A 15,742-nucleotide genomic window follows, 5' to 3' on the forward strand; every position below is an offset into this window, starting at 1 on the left:
CCTGGTGTCCCCTGGCCCGGGTCCACCACTTCATCGGCTGTGGGACTTTGTGCTCTTGGAGCCTGTTTCCTCATCTGTCATGGAAGGACAGCATCTCTCCTTTCTAGAACATGGTTATTAAAAAGCTGTACCAGGGGCACCTGGGTGGTTCAGCTGGTTAAGCATCTGATTCTTGATCTCAGTGCAAGTCTTGATCTCAGGGTCGTGAGTTCAAGCCCTGCGCTGGGCTCCACGCTTAGAGGGAAAAAAACCAAAAAACAAAACTGTACCAGCGCTGACCTTCGCAGGTGCTTGTAGGGGCTCCAGGCGACAAGTTCTAGCAGCTGCTCATAGGAGTGTTGGGGTTGGAGGGCCAGAAGGACCTCCTCCCAGCTCAGCATTTCTCTAGGTGGTCCTATGGATCAGGCCCAGGGGCAGTAAGCCCGTGTGGGCACCCCCAAATTATCCGTGTGGAAGCTGCTTTCCGGCACCAGTGCAAAGACCCTGGGAACCGCCCAGCCCCTCCCCCACTGCCCTGCTCCCCCACATGTCACCACTGCGCCCCACTGGGCCACTAGCATTATGGGCAGCAGGAAGGTGGCCCCATCCAGGGTCCCACACAGGCTCTATGGCCACACTGTTCCTGCTGTCCCTCAACTGGGGGGGGGGGGGAGTCCTCCCCACCCCATGCCCTCAGAGCCAGGGTGACACACACAGTGGGGAGTCCAGGGCCCTCCCCCCCCCCCCACCCCGGCCCTTCCTAATGTAGGTTCCCGCACCGCCTCCCTCCGCCTGGAGGGTCCCAGTTCACCCCACCCTGTGGTGAAGGGCTTGCGCCCCATCCGTGTCTCTGGTGCTCAGCCTTGGGCTCCCACCGGGGTCGCAACCACAGCAGGGACGCTGAGCGGCACCGTGGGAGCCCCGAGGACAGCCCTGACCCACCTCCCGGCCCGGGGACACGTTGTGGACAGCTCTGTGGGCTGGGATGCCCGAGGCATAAAGCAGCAGCTGCAAGGCCACATGTGCTTGGGGTTTTCCAGCTCCTTCGGAGGGGGCGGCTCAGCTGGGATTTCAGAACTGGATCCTTGGCTTTCAGCCTTTTGGAAACTTTTGGAGTCCTACAGGAAGGGAAATGGGCAATAAACCCCAGGAGAAGAGCACCCCCTGCTGGTTGCACCTGGGCCGGAGGTGCCAGTGGGGACACTGGGCAGAGGCGGCCGCAGATCTGGGCCGCTGTCCAGCAGCAGGGGGCGGGTGTGATGAGAAATGGGGTGCTCGGAGCAGCTCCCCCACCTGAACCCAGACCTCAGCCAGGACTGACAGTGTAGGAGCACGTCAGACCGTCCCACGGCCTTGGCTTTGGTCCTCGAGTCAGCACTGGGGACAGCCCCTCTCGCCCAGCGACCTGGGAGGCTTGGTCCAGGAGAGGAGGGACCGGGCGGTTCCTGGTGACCCGGGGGCTGCCTCCCTCAGCTCAGGGGGCCGGGGTGGGGCCGCTCTGTTCTGAACCCCTCCAACCAAGACCTCTGCAGGGCCAGCTAGGAACTCGTGCCAAGCCAGGGTGCAGGAACGTGTGCAGGCCTCCCCGCGCTGCCAGCTCTGCCACTGTTGGTATCGACCTGCTCGCGGAGGCAGCGACATCCCACAGGAGCCGAGGACCAAACCTGCAAAGATGCCGGAGTCCACCGTGCGCCTGCGTTCTCTGAGGATCTGTCTTTAGTGAGAAGATCGAGGTCTGGAGAGGGGCCCGTCCCCGGAGCCCCCCCTGCACTTTGCTGGTCTTCCGTGACTGAGGTTCACCTTGGTGCTTGGACCTGCCCACTGATCCGAGGGACGGTACCGGAGCCGGACGGGCGAAGGCCTGGAGATGCACTTGCTTGTCGTGAAGAGCGAGTGTTTCCAGTTTCCTGAAAACGGACAGCTGCAGAAGCTAAATCCTGAACCAAAGAGATCCGTGAAAAACACCACCGCCACTGGGAGAACGGAAGTCCGCGGAGGAGGTCCAAGGGCACCGTGGAGGGCCGGCTGGGACCTGTAAGTGCCGCGGGGCTGCCCGGCGGCTTCCGGCATGTTCCTCGGGGGCTGGATAAGGAGTTAGAGGCGCAGGGGCAGCTTTGAATGTCCCCAAGCCTACGAGCCCCTGCCTTGCTCCCCAGTGGACCCCTGGACCTCAGGGCTGGCCTTGGAGGAAAGCAGAGCTCAGAGGCCCCCTAGGGCACTGAGGGGGCTGGGCTGGCAGCCGGGTCTGAGGACCAGAGGCCAGCACCCTGGCGGGGAGAGCATGCGAGGGAGTCTGTGAAAGCACTCTTGTGGTGGGGGGGACATGTGGTCTAAGCCAGTGGTGGCCACCAGCCTGGCAGGAGGCACACCCTGTGGTGACCTTAGCCTGTTGGGCCCTCGCAGGCAGCTGGGGGGGTGGAGGGTCACACACCTTCTCACGGAGGCCTGCCCCCTCATTGTCCCCGACGCTCTGGCTGCTCAGAGCCCTGCTCAGATCGCTGCGGCGTGTCCTTCATGCACCCCTGCCTCCCCACCGGCCAGCGGCAGATCCGGGAAGGCCGCGCCCCAGCCCCTGCTACAGCCCTGGCGCAAACGGAAGGCCAAGAGAAATCTGGAGTTCGGCAGGGTTGAGGGTGAGGGGTCCTCCAGGGCCAGAGTCTGGCAGGGGTCTGTGCAGGACTGCAGGGCCCGGGGGTGACCAGCCGGCCCTGGGAGGAGCGTGGGCCATCCCTTCCTCCCAGGAGCAGCTCCTGTGCTCCCACGGTACCATGTGGGCCCCGGGGGCACTTCGCGGAGGATGCTGCAGTGGGAAGGAGACGGCCTGTCCGCAGAGGTGACTTCATGCGGAGACCGGAGGGACAGGAGGAGCCCTGCCAAGAGGGGCTGCTGTTCATCCTCCCACCGCCCGCCCCCCCCCCCCCCCCCCCCCGCCGCTCCTCTCCCTGCGCAGGAAGAGAACCAAACACGCTGGAGCCTCAGTCCCTCCAGAGGGACACTAAGGCCCAGAGATGTGCAGGAGCCTACCTGAGGTCACACAGCAAATCAGGGACAAAGGTGAGGGGGAAGGAGCTGGGGACTGTCCTTGGGCTGATCCACCAAACAGAGCTGTAGAGAAGGTAGGGGGGCAGGACAGTGGAAAGGGGTGATCCCCAAGGTTCTGCAAGTCTGGGTGGGGACCACAGGGGATCTGTCCCCCCACCCTGGGGCGGGGGAGCAGGGCTGTCACTCACAATGCCCTCACACTAGGTGGGGGCTGAGATGGCCAGTCGGAGCACAGCAACCCTGCACCATGTGATTGGGTCACAGTTGGAAACAGGAACCAATCAGAGACCTCACTAAGCCATGCCCAGCGGCATAGTCAGAGAGGTGTGGGGTCCAGCTGTCCTGGGGGCCACTTTCCTGCCACGGGAAGGTTGTGCATAGAGGGAAACCAACAGCCAGGGCAGCCAAGCCGAAACAGAGTGAGACTGAGACCCGCAGACAGACATAGAGACTGAGAGCTTGGAGAGCCCCTGGATCCAACCTTGCCTGAAGCAGCCGCTTCATGGCATTTCCTGATTACTGGCAGAAACTCACTTTTGGACTTTGCCCTTCTGCTACTTCCCACAGAGCTCCTGACCGAAGTGTGTGCCCACATGTGTACCGGGGTACCCAGGGCACCTGTGCGTGCAGCTTGGGGCCTTCTGTGAACACAGGGCACCTGTGCCAGGGTTCAGCCACTCCTCGTATCGTGTCTGCACTCCTGAGGTGGCAGGGACTCCTGGCAACGCTGGGCCAGGCAGGGCTGGTGCCTGTCTCCTGCCTCAGCATGGGCTCCTATCCAGGTCACCCTCTGATATCTGGACCCACGTCAGCCACCGGCAAGGATGCCCCCTTCAGGGTCTCACGGCCCACCTGCCCCAACTCGTCCTGTTCTGCCACCTTCAGTCCCACCTCCACGCTGTGGCTACAGCTGTGACCTCATCCTGCTTGTCTCTGCTTTAATGCCACCTCTTCCAGGAAGTTTCTCTGATTGCCAGGGAGTCTTGCCGCCCTCTTCAGACAGAACAATGTCTCTGGACGTGGCCTGCCCAAGGAGGTCAGAAAGTTCCGGGTCCCCAAGGCCCAACCACCCCACCCTCTAGAGCCGCTCTTGGGCCTTGCCCTCAAAGCAGTTCACTTTCTCAGTTGGGAGAAAGGAGCCCCCAGCTTGGGAGGAGAGCGCCTCCAAGCTCTCTGCCTTGAGAGCCACAGGTAGGGTGGTGGGAGGAGGTGAGGCGGGCAGAGCCAGACACTCTGCTGGAGCCTCAAGAAGGCCTAGTCAACAGAACTGCCTCCCGGCAGAAGCAAGACAAGGGGCAGAACAGATACGACCCCAAACACCCCTTTGTTCCTGGCGAAGGCTCCCCCCCCCCCCCACCCCAGGGACGGAGCGTCCTATCAGCCCAACAGGCAGACAAGGCGAAAGTCCGGGGGCCGGGGAGACCCCCTCCTCATCCCAGGCTGGGCTGGGGGCCGGCGCCTCCGGGCAGGGCCGGCACCGCCCAGAGCGGACTCGGGGCTCCCTCTGGTTGTTCCCGGTCCTCCACCTCTATAGCCACGCCCACCGCCTGCCCTCATCAGCTCACCCTGGACCCAGGGGCCACCCGCCACTCCTCCCCTCGCCGTCAGCCGTAACCGGCAAGGTGCCATCTGCCCCACCCGTAACCCACCCCCCCCCCCACGTCCCTCGTCCGGTTTACTGCCCACAGTCTGTCCACCCACCACCCCAACCCCCGCCCTCTACCATCCCATCCCCCACAAACCCACCCCCTTCACCCCCAGCCACCCCAGCCCCCTCCCTCCGCCACCCTGCACGAGCAGCACACCCGTCCGTCCATCCGTCTGTGTCCGGCTGTGCCCCCGGCTCTCATCCACCCGGCAGCCATCCGTCTGCTAACCCGCTACTCACAGTCCATCTAAATCCTGCCCCCCATCCCCCCGTCCACCGGCCAGTCTCACCTACCAGCCATTCGTCGGCCCAAAGCCACCACCTTTTCTCACCCACCATTCACGTCAACAAAGCCCCTCCAACATCTACAATTGCTGTCTCACGCACCCGCCGTCCATTTACCCAAGCACCATTTGTGTCCACCCTCCAGGCTTACCATCTCTCTTCCTCATGCGGCCACCACCCGCCGTCCGTCGCCCGTCCTTCCACAATCCGCTGCCCTCTATCCATCCACCACCCACCACCCACCAGCCACCTCCCATCGCCCCCCGGGACCGCGCCACACCCACCCCGTCACGCACCACTCATCCTCCACCCGCCAGCGCTCGGTTGGTGTGCCTGGGTGGGTTCGCTCACCGCCTGCCGTCCCTCTGTCCCCCCTCCTCGGCTAACCAGAGCACGCACCCTCCACCCCTCACCATGCACCTGCTGCCAGCCATTCATTCACCACGCGTTCTCAGGCGCTCGCCACTCAGCCCATCTACCACCGTCCACAGTGCACCGGCCCCGGCAGGAGGGCCCTGCTCGGAAGGCTGGACACCCAGCTCCCGCTGTGGGCCGAGTAGGTGCAGCCCCAGACGCGCAGGGACAGAGACAGCAGAGGCCCTAGAGGTTGTTCACCGCCACCACCGTCCCCCCCCCCCCGCCCCAACCCCACCCTCGTCACGGAGCGGGTGGGTCCTCACGAGCCCCTCTTCCCGGGCGCCCAAGGTCCTCAGGTTCCCGCAGGGCTGAGTGTGGGGGAGGGAGCGAGTCGGACCGGCGCCTCCTGGCGGGGCCTGGAGGTAAATGTGTAACCGCCCGACGGCCGCGCCCCGCCCCGCCCCGCCCCGCCCCGCCCCTCCCGGTCAGGTGGACCCCGCGGGGCAAAGTCTGCGGGTCGGGGTCGGCGCGACGGGCCCGCAGCGGGATGGGCGCGCTGGGCCGGGCGCTGCTGTGGCTGCAGCTGTGCGGTAAGCGGGGGGCGCGCTGGGGGGCGGGGGGCGCTGGGGGGAGCGCCTGACAGGCCGCGGGGGGCGCGGGAGGCGCGGGAGGCTCGGCCCCGCTCCTGCCCGAAGCAGCGTGCGCGTGCGGTCTCCGCAGCCTCAGTTTCCCCGTCCCCGGGGGCGCGCTGGCCCTCGCCCTTTGCACCCGGGCCGGCGCGTGTCCCAGGTGTCCGCCCCCAACGCTCCTCAGTCCCTGTCCTTCTCTCCTTTTCTTTTCTTTTCTTTTTTTTTTTTTTTTTGGTAAGTTTATTTTTAGTTTATTTTATTTTGAGAGAGGGAGAGAGCATGAGCAGGGGCGGGCAGAGAGAGAACCCCAAGCAGGCTCCACCCCCCCACGCAGAGCCTGACGCAGGGCTTGAACTCCCTAACCTTGAGATCATGACCTGAGCCCAAATCAAGAGTCAGAAGCTCAAGGGACTAAGCCATCCAGGCGCCCCCTGTCCTCCTCTCTTAAGCCCCTGGCGGTTCCCTTAGGACGCAGATCCCGATCAGAGCCCACCCTCCAGCGCTTTCTACTGGGCAGAGGCCTCCTACCCCCTTCACATCGGTCCCCTGCTGCTCCAACGACCAGCAAATTGGGGGCGGGGCTAGGAGGCGATACCGAGGGGTGTCCTAGAGGAGGGCACGCAGGAGCGGGCTCTGCAGATCCGGTAGGAGTCTGTCAAGAGCACCGCGGCAGGGCTCCCGCAGGGTCTGGGCTGACAGGGAGACTTCATCTGTGCCCCCGGGCTCTGTGACCAACCTTCTTCCTCCTGGGGGTGGGGGCGTCTGAGCGGGAAGCACTTAGTCACCCCCTCCCCAGCGATGACCCGCGCGGCCTACAAACTCTGGGTCCCCAACACCAACTTCGAAGTGACCACCAACTGGAGCCAGAACCGGACGCCGTGCGCAGGCGCTGCCGTCGTGTTCCCGGCAGACAAGGTGCTTCCCCTCCCCCAGCCCGGGGCTCGGGGCGGAGACTCACGTGGCCGCCAAGTCGAGGAGAGGCAAAGGGGGTCCGCCAGCCAATGCCAGTTCTTTCTGCAGATGGTGTCAGTCCTGGTGCGAGAAGGTCACAGCATCTCCGACATGGTGAGGGGGAGCTGCGGCTGAGACCCAGGTCGGAGGGGGCTGGCGGTCCCCTGAAGCCCCTTTCTTGTCTTGTGACTGGCCCCCACCTGCATGGGAAACCGTGCAGGCCTTGGGCCTTCGGCTTCTGGAAGGGCTTTCTGGGAGGCTGGGGAAACCGTATGGGAGAGTAGGCCCTGGTCCTGTGGTCCCAGCTCAGGCTGGGACCTGTACATTTGGAAGATGCTACATCCTGCACTTGCCTGGAGCTTTGCTGTGTTAAAGGCTCTGATAAGATCTGGGAGAAAGACCTCTGATAAGGCCTGTCTCTTAAAGGCGGAGTCAGCAAGCTACTGGCCAAATGCAGCCACGTGGCTGGAGCTAACAATGGTTTTTTACATTTTTAAAAAAAATTTTTTTTAACGTTTATTTATTTTTGAGACAGAGAGAGGCAGACCATGAACGGGGGAGGGTCAGAGAGAGGGAGACATAGAATCCGAAACAGGCTCCAGGCTCTGAGCTGTCAGCACAGTGCCCGACGTGGGGCTCGAACTCACGGACCGCGAGATCATGACCTGAGCTGAAGTTGGCCGCTTAACCGACTGAGCCACCCAGGTGCCCCGGTTTTTACATTTTTAAGTGGTTGGGGGGAAAAAGTCAAAAGATGAACATTTTTGTGGCACGTGAAATATAGAATTCAAACTTCAGTGTCCATAAATAAAGTTTCATCAGCACATAGCCCTGCCCATTTGGTCACTAGCATCTATGGCCACTGTCACACTATAAGGCAGAGTTGAGTGGCCATGATGGAGCCCGTGTGGCCTTCAAAGCTTAAAATATTTACTGCCCGACCCTTTACAGAAAAGGTCAGTGCTCCCTGATTTAAAGCGTCATTTCCCAGGACCCAGCAGCGTCAGGGTCACTCCTAGTTCCCACTGCTCACTGGGGTGGATCATTGTTGTGTCAAACGCACGCCTGCCAGCAAGATGTGACTGATGTCAGGGTTGCTGGCTCTGAGCAGAGGTGGAGCTGGGGGGAGGGGGGCTCTCGGTATGGGTGCCAGAGTTGGAGTCCTCTCCTGGAGGCCACTGGATTTTGCATGGGTGAGTTGGGGAGAGGGCATCTGGTGGCCCTGGCCCCACCCAACCTCTTGCCCAGATGCAGGATCTGGGGACCTCAGGCCTGATTTCCATTCCCTGAGGTGTCTTGGTTAATTGATGGTTTTCAAAAGCAGCATTAATTGTGGGACCCGGCCACTCATGGGGCAGGGCAAGTCAGTGCAAGGGACCCCTGCCCTACCTGTAAGCTGTCCCTGCCTGGGGAGGGGCCGTCGGGCAGAGACTGGGGGTCCCGGGTCCTGGCAGATCGGGGGTGCAGATGCCGTTTCACATCTGTCCAACCCAGAGACTAAGATGCGGAAGGGGCAGCCAGGTGGAGGAGGGGTGGAGACCTGGAGGGAGGAGCTGGACCCAGTGCCCCCTAACCGCCCCCCCCCCCCCCCCCCCCCGTGTGTAATCCCGGCACCCGGGACAGGCAGTAGCCTGGAGCAAGCAGAGAGGGGCATCCGGAGCCGGTGGGGAACCCTCGGGCAGGGGGTCTGTCGGGGGTGGGGTCCCGGGGCCGGGGGCCCTGCTCTGATGACCTAGTTATTTTGGTGATCTCCTTTGGAAGCTTGAGCATGTTAAGAGAGGCATTCATTCGTACCTCACAGGTCCCTCTGTCTGGCCCTTCTTTCCATCCCCTGTGGCCCAATTAGGAGCCCCTCCTCCTGTCCTGGGGGCCCAGAAGGTGCCCCCTCACCTCCCAAGTCTGTCTTCTGCCTGCACCGCGGGAGCTGCCCACCCCCCCACTCCACTGGGCCCGGGTGGGAACTGTCAGGGGGCCCGGGAACAGGCTGAACGGACCCAGAGCTGCCCCCGACCGCCTCCCACCCCCGGAGCACGGAGGTCCCCTCCTCCACGCCGCCTGCCATCAGCGCTGTCCGGCTGCCCAGAGGTAGCCCCAGTAACAGGTGCAGCCACAGCCGTGTTTTAACTTGTCTTTCTCAGGTCTGAGGATTCCCTCCCTGGGATTTTCCCCTTCCTGAACCTCCTCTCCTCTCCCATCTCTACCTTTGGAGGAATCTCGTATTTTCTACCCATGAACCCACTGTTGGTGCGAGATACTGCGTGTGCCTTCCCGCCGTGAGCGTTCTGCCTGTGGTGCCCTTCCCAACAGAAACCCGAGTCAGAATCAACCGTGCGGAACCTGCTGCCTCACACCTGTGTTTCTGGTGTTTTAAGAATCCCTCCCCGCTGCCAAGTCACAGCCATAACCACCCCTGTGTCTGTTAAGACACAGTTTTGCCACCAGGGTCGCACGCTTGAGTGGGACCCGGCTAGGGAACCAGCTTTATTTTTCTCCTTAGAATAAGCCTGATTTCGGACGTCTTCCTCTGAAGCACCAGCTTCATGGCGCTGTCGCCACTGTTCATCAAATGCCCAGGGTGCCCGGGGCTCTCTCGGGGCCCTTGTCCCTCTGCTCGCTTTCCCTGTTCCTGCCGGCACCACGCGTCCTCACCCTGTGGCTCTGTGGGACGTCTTGCTACCCGAGGGCGACTCCCCCCTCCACCCTCCTGCCAAGAGGCCTGTTAGTTCTTTGCGGATCTGATGCTGCAGAGAAATGGTAGGGTAGCTTTATCAGGTAACAACAGCAACAATAAAACCCGGGAAGTTTGGAAACGAACACCAGCTTTATACTGTCAAGCCGCCCATTCAGGACCGTGAACTTCTCTGCAAATATCTCACAGCATCCATCATAAAACTCGATACTGGACTTTTAAAGTGGTCCCCACACAGGTCTTGTATAGTATCGGTCCATTCGTAGACCTTTATAGTTTGCTTTCCGTTATGAACGGTTCTCTATTTTTAAAAACTGTGCGTTCCACTTGCTTATCTTTATAAACACCGATAGTTGTTCCTCTTTCTTTCCAGTCCTGACTCCTTTTCCTTCTTTTTCTTTCCAAATAGCATCGTCCAGGACCTCTCCCCCTATGTTATGCACGAGTGACAAAAGTGGGCCTCTGTGCCTGGTTCCAATGGGAAAGAGAAGGCATGTCTCATTTCTCATTGAGTGAATGTTTGCTGCAGGGCTTTGGTACGTGAACTTTATTAAATTGTGGAAATTCTATTACTCACTTGCTAGCAGCGTTTTAAAAAAATCAGAAATACATTTGTGGAGCTCTCTGTTGTTGTTGTTTTTTAATTGAGTGAGATACGGTTGTCCCCTCCCTGCTTTTAGCCTGTTAATGAGGTTTTCTGAGGTTGAGCTGTCGTTGCAAGACCGATGGCCCCCTGGGACCTGTAGTTGCAGGTCAAACATGCCACTTCTTCCTAACACCTGGCTTCCCTCCGTCAGAATGTTTGGATTTTGTTGGCACAAGACTCCTCACTGCCACCTGCTGGGACACCACGGTATATACGTCTGGGAAGTCGGGACGGGCGCCGTCCTGGGACAGGAACCCCATGATGACTGTGTTTTGTTTTGTTTTTTAAGCTTCTTAAAAGTTTATTCTCTCTTATTATGACAGAGAGAGAGGGAGGGAGGGAGAGAGAGAGAGAGAGAGAGAGAGAGAGAGAGAGAGAGAGAATCCTAAGCAGGCTCTGCACTGTGCGGAGCCCAACATGGGCTCAAACCCACAAACTGCGAGATCATGACCTGAGCTGAAATCAAGAGTCGGACGCTTAACCGACTGAGCCACCCAGGCGCCCCACCATGTACTTTTAAAATACACTATTGGAACTAGTCAGCTGATATTTTATATGGGATTTTTTTTGTATCTATAAGTAAAACAAAACTACGATTTTTCTTGTATTGTCCTCCATTCGGTTTGGGAATCAAGATTACACGGGCCTCATGAAATGGCCTGGGCAATTTTCACTCCTCTTTCCATTTCCCAGAATGACTTCTAAGAAGGAGTCAGTTAGTTGTTCCTTGAGAGGTTAGTATCCTTCACCTGTAAAAAACTTGTACTGGAACATGAGGTCCTTGACTAACATTTCAATTTCTTTAATGCTTGCTGGTCTATTCGGATTCTCTACTGCTTCTTGTGCCCATTTTGACACTGTGAATTTTTCTAGCAATTGTTATATTTCATCCAGGTTTTCACGTCCGGCAGTCCTTTTTAATTTCTTAAGCTTTTCGGCGTCTGTGTCCACCCTCGTAAGTTCTTCAGTGTGTGGCCGCCGCCCTCCTTCCTCCCGATTTCTTCCAAGCGTTTTCAGAGAAGGCCTCTGTGCGGCCATCATTCCGAAGTCTTTTCATTATGCTCCTGCATTTGAATGGAACTTTGGCTGGATATAAAATTCTAGAAGGGAAGTTCTTTTCCTTTCGTACATAAAATATTGTATTCTTTCTGCATCCATTGTTGTTGCTGAGAAACCTGACTTCTGAGCCCCCGGGGTGATCTGCTCTTTCTGAAGCTTTTAGAATGTTCTCTGTGTCATTGGCTTGTCCGGGTGTGATTTTCCTTGTTTCCCATTCCGCGCTCCAGGAGACCTTTCCATCTGAGGGGTCCCGGCTTTCTTCAAATCTGCAAAAGTCATGCTCCTTGTTTCTTCAAATATTTCCCCTTCGCCCCCACCCTTTATATATGCATTTCTGCACTTGGATGTCAATTCTCTCTCCTCTCCTGGTGGCTCTGCACTTCCCTGCTCTACCCTGCAGGGTCCCTCAGCAGAAACACCCGTCACTGTGCCTTCTCCAGCTGGACCGGTCCGCATGTTTATCTCACCTATCGTGCTCTTCCTTTCGATGATTACATGTTTCGTGATTTATTTATATCTTCTCTTTTGGTTCTTTTTATTATTATTAAACTTTTAATTCCAGTGTGGTTAACATGCAGTGTTGTATTAGTTTCCTGGGTACAATATAGTGTTGAATTCAACCCCCTTTGGTTCTTTTAAGATTTTTTAAAATGTTAATTTATTTAAAAAATTTTTTTAAATGTTTATTTATTTTTTTGAGAGAGGGGGAGAGAGACAGAGCGCAAGCAGGGGAGGGGCAGAGACAGAGGGAGACACAGAATCCAAAGGAGGTTCCAGGCTCTGAGCTGTCAGTACAGAGCCGGATGTGGGGCTTGAACCCACAGACTGTGAGATTGTGACCTGAGCTGAAGTCTGGGGCTCAACCGAATGAGCCACCCAGGTGCTCCAAAATGTTGATTTATTTTAGGGACAGAGAGTGCAAGCTGGGGAAGGGCAGAGAGAAAGAGAGACAGAGGACTTGAAGCCGGCATCTGAAGCTGGCTCTGTGGTGAGCCCTACTTAGGGCTTGAACACACAAACTGTGATACCATGACCTGAGCCAAAGCTGTGGCCTCAGTGGAGCCACCCGGGCACCCCTGGTTCTTTTCAAAGACTTCAAGTTCTCCACCTCCCCCATTCCTGTGGCATGTCTGTCCCCACGGCTCACTGCAGCACCTGTGGGTGGGGCTGCCTCAGGTGTGGGGACAGTTGGCCCATGACCTCACATCCCCCCAGGGGTCAGCCTCTTGGTCAGGGCCGGTGCTCAGGTAGGGGACAAGCAAGCTAGGGCTCGAGGCCCGGCCCTGAGTGGGCCGCCCACGGCGACAGGGAACCACACACGATTCCTGCTCCGCGCAGCTCTCCCGGCCCAGCGCTCCCCTCCAACCCCAACCCCAACCCGGAAGGTCAGAAGGAGGAGGCCTGGGGTCCTGGGGCTTGGGGGCGGTGGGGAGGGAGAGGGCGGCGGGGACTCCGTCACCTGGCCTTCCCACTGCCTTAGATCCTCTGACACGTGAGGCCTGAGCTGTGGCCGGACTTCTGTGGCGAACGGGCTGCACGGGCCGCCGTGGTGGAGCCCAGGCCCGCAAGGGAGACAGGCCGCGCTGAGGCCCCGGCACCCCCAAGTGCAGCCCCCTCCCCTCCCTCCCAGTTCCGGCTGCCTTCACATTCCCTTGCGGCTTGGGTTCCTGGCTGGTGCAGCTCCCCCCACCCCGCCCCGCGGTGGGGGGATGTGAGAGGCCGTGGCCCGAGTGTCACCCTGCCCCAAACTCTCCACGCGCCCAGGTCTCAGGCGGGGTCTTGCTCCTCGGTCTGCAGTCCCGCTCCCTGGGACTTATTTGAACCTCGGCGGTTACGGGCCGCCCCCAGCCCCTGACCTCACCCGCCCGCTCCGCGGTCTGCACTCCCTCCCCCGGGGTCGCGGAGGGGGGACGGGTCCCTCTGGGACCCGGGACCGCCGCCTGAGCCCCCCCCCCCCGCCCGCGCTTCCTGCAGCTCCTGCCGCGGGACGGGGAGTTCGTCCTGGACTCGGGAGCCGGCTTCGGCGCGGCGGACGCTGGCAGGGACCCGGACTGCGGCGCAGGTGAGGGGCCGGGGCGGGGCCTGCCGGGGCGGGGCGGGGCCTTCCGGGGGCGGGGCCGACGTCTGCCGGGGGCGGGGGCGCCCTCGCGCGTAGCTCAGGGACGCGCGCCCACCCAGCCGCCCCCGCGCTCTTCCTCGACCCCGACCGCTTCTCGTGGCACGACCCGCGCCTGTGGCGCTCCGGGGGCGCGGCGCGCGGCCTCTTCTCTGTGGACGCCGAGCGCGTGCCCTGCCGCCACGACGACGTCGTCTTCCCGCCCGACGCCTCCTTCCGGGTGGGCCTCGGCCCCGGCGTCGGGCCCGTGCGCGTCCGCAGCGTCTGGGCTCTGGGCCAGGTGAGCCGCGCGCGCGGGGCCGGCCCGCGTCTCCCCTGCGCGCCTCGGCCCCTCCCGGGCCCCACGCAAGAGTTCCGGGCACTCAGTCGCTGTCCCCTCCTCGGGCTGGCGCCGCCCGCGACCCGGCCACCCGCAGACGTTCACGCGCGACGAGGACCTGGCTGCGTTCCTGGCGTCCCCCGCCGGCCGCCTGCGCTTCCACGGGCCGGGCGCTCTGAGCGTGGGTGCCGAGGCCTGCGCCGACCCGTCGGGCTGCGTCTGTGGCAACGCCGAGGTGAGCGCGGAGGGCACCGGGGTGGCGCGGGTCCGCCGGGGGTGAGGGTGGGGGAGGGGCGGGGCTGGCGCCTGGCCCTCCCTCGACGCGGTCTGCCCCTCCCCCTCTCCGCTCCAGGTACAGCCGTGGATCTGCGCCGCCCTGCTCCGGCCCCTGGGCGGTCGCTGTCCCCCGGCCGCCTGCCGTGACGCCCTCCGGCCCGAGGGGCAGTGCTGCGACCTCTGCGGTGAGCACCCCCTCGTGTTTGCGGGGACGGCCTAGCTACCCTGGTTCGCCCCCGGCCTCACTTTCTCTGCTGGCCCTGGGCCCTCCTGTCGCAGGAGCCATCGTGTCGCTGACCCACGGCCCCAACTTTGACATTGAGCGGTACCGGACGCGGCTGCTGCGAGGCTTCCTGGTAATGGGGCCGCGCTCCATCCCCCCCCCCCCCAGCCCCTACCGCATGACCTGCCCGGGGCCACACTTTGCCTCATTGACGCGGTTACTCTCCGCGCACCTGCCCACCCCGTGTCCCTGCTGCCGACGCCCCCGCGGGTCCGAGGGCGAAGTCCCTGGGATAACCCTGTCTCCACCCCCGCCCCCCAGCCCCAGTACCAGGGGCTGCAAATGGCCGTGTCCAAGGTGCCGCGCCAGAACGCAGGCGCCGAGGCAGACACGGAGATTCAGGTGGTGCTGGCAGAGACCGGGCCAGACGGGACGGGCGGCGCGGGGCGGCTGGCACGTGCCCTCCTGGCGGACGTCGCCGAGCACGGTAACCGCGAGTGCCCTTTTCCCGGCCCCTGCCCCGCCCCGCCTGGCGGAGACTGAGCCGGCGCCCTCCGTTGTAGGCGAAGGCCTGGGGGTCCTGTCCGCGGCAGTCCGGGAGTCGGGCGCGCCGGTCGGGGACGGCTCCGCAGCGGGACTGGAAGGTTCGGGAATGCGCGCGGGGCTGGCAGGCGGCGTGGCGGCGGGGCTGCTCCTGCTGCTGCTGCTGGCGGGGGCGCTGTTGCTGCGTGGCGCTCGGAGCTTCAGGTACGCGGGGGTGCCGCGGGGGACGGAGGCTCACGTTGCGGAGGAGGACCGCGGGGTTCATGTACGTCCTTGTTCCCCAGGTGGAGTAGGCGCGAGGAAGCGGCCCCAGCGCCCTTCGTGGCGCCCTTGGGCTTCTCCAACCCGGTGTTCGACGTGGCGGGCTCAGTGGAGCCGGTGAGGGGACGGGTGTGGGTAGCGGTCTTCCCCGGGGCTGTGCTGGGCGCAGACGCACCTTGACCCTGCGCACCCTGCAGCCTTCCGCCCCACAGGTGGAAAACAGCAGCAGCGTCAGCCGCAGCTACTTCGTTAACCCTCTTTTTGCCGAGGCGGAGGCCTGAGCCCCCGCGTGACTGGGCAGCCCCCCTTCTGCCCTCCGCCGCCCCATTTCGAGAAATGTACGGGTCCCTGACATTAAAAGATCTCCGTTCCCTTTTCCACACTCCTTGTCCCCAGCCCCTGCAGACCAAGGACAGGGTGGCTTTGCCCAATAAAGGGGTTTCTTGTACCTGCTATCAGTTGCCTCCTGTGTCCCCACCCCTTTGCCTTTGCTTGAATGTGGAGAGCCGGCCAGTGCCCTCGTCACTCCATTGGTGAGGGGTGAGCCTCAGAGTCCTCCCTTCTGGTCACCTGCAAAGGGCAGTTCTGGGCACTACCTGTAGAATGGGTCCCTGAGAAGATTGCAGTCTGCAGAGTTGCCCCCACAACAAGGAGGGGGCTGGAACTCGGGAGATGGGGTGCTTAGAAGCCAACAGGAGTGAGGCACCTGGTGAGGCTGG

The 15,742-nt window shown here is 61.6% G+C and overlaps 1 protein-coding gene across 1 annotated transcript; it reads left to right on the plus strand.

Annotated features, from left to right (window-relative positions):
* Nucleotides 1–5,790: 5,790 nt before the first annotated feature.
* On the plus strand, nucleotides 5,791–15,476 carry AMN (amnion associated transmembrane protein). The gene is made up of 12 exons (XM_043557065.1): nucleotides 5,791–5,901; nucleotides 6,737–6,855; nucleotides 6,961–7,005; nucleotides 13,260–13,347; nucleotides 13,464–13,681; nucleotides 13,818–13,955; nucleotides 14,073–14,181; nucleotides 14,276–14,352; nucleotides 14,541–14,706; nucleotides 14,783–14,966; nucleotides 15,047–15,140; nucleotides 15,221–15,476. The coding sequence occupies exons 1-12, from the start codon at nucleotides 5,859–5,861 to the stop codon at nucleotides 15,302–15,304; spliced, it is 1,365 nt and encodes a 454-aa protein (XP_043413000.1). The 5' UTR covers nucleotides 5,791–5,858; the 3' UTR covers nucleotides 15,305–15,476.
* The last annotated feature ends 266 nt before the right edge of the window (nucleotides 15,477–15,742 follow it).

The sequence above is a fragment of the Prionailurus bengalensis genome, chromosome B3, assembly GCF_016509475.1.
Source record: "Prionailurus bengalensis isolate Pbe53 chromosome B3, Fcat_Pben_1.1_paternal_pri, whole genome shotgun sequence".
Lineage (NCBI taxonomy): Eukaryota > Metazoa > Chordata > Mammalia > Carnivora > Felidae > Prionailurus > Prionailurus bengalensis.

Coding starts and splice junctions, on each gene's coding strand:
- AMN (XM_043557065.1), top strand. CDS start 5,859: ATGGGCGCGCTGGGCCGGGCGCTGCTGTGGCTGCAGCTGTGCG. Junction 5,902..6,736: donor GCTGTGGCTGCAGCTGTGCG/GTAAGCGGGGGG, acceptor CCCCCTCCCCAG/CGATGACCCGCGCGGCCTAC. Junction 13,682..13,817: donor GCGTCTGGGCTCTGGGCCAG/GTGAGCCGCGCG, acceptor GGCCACCCGCAG/ACGTTCACGCGCGACGAGGA.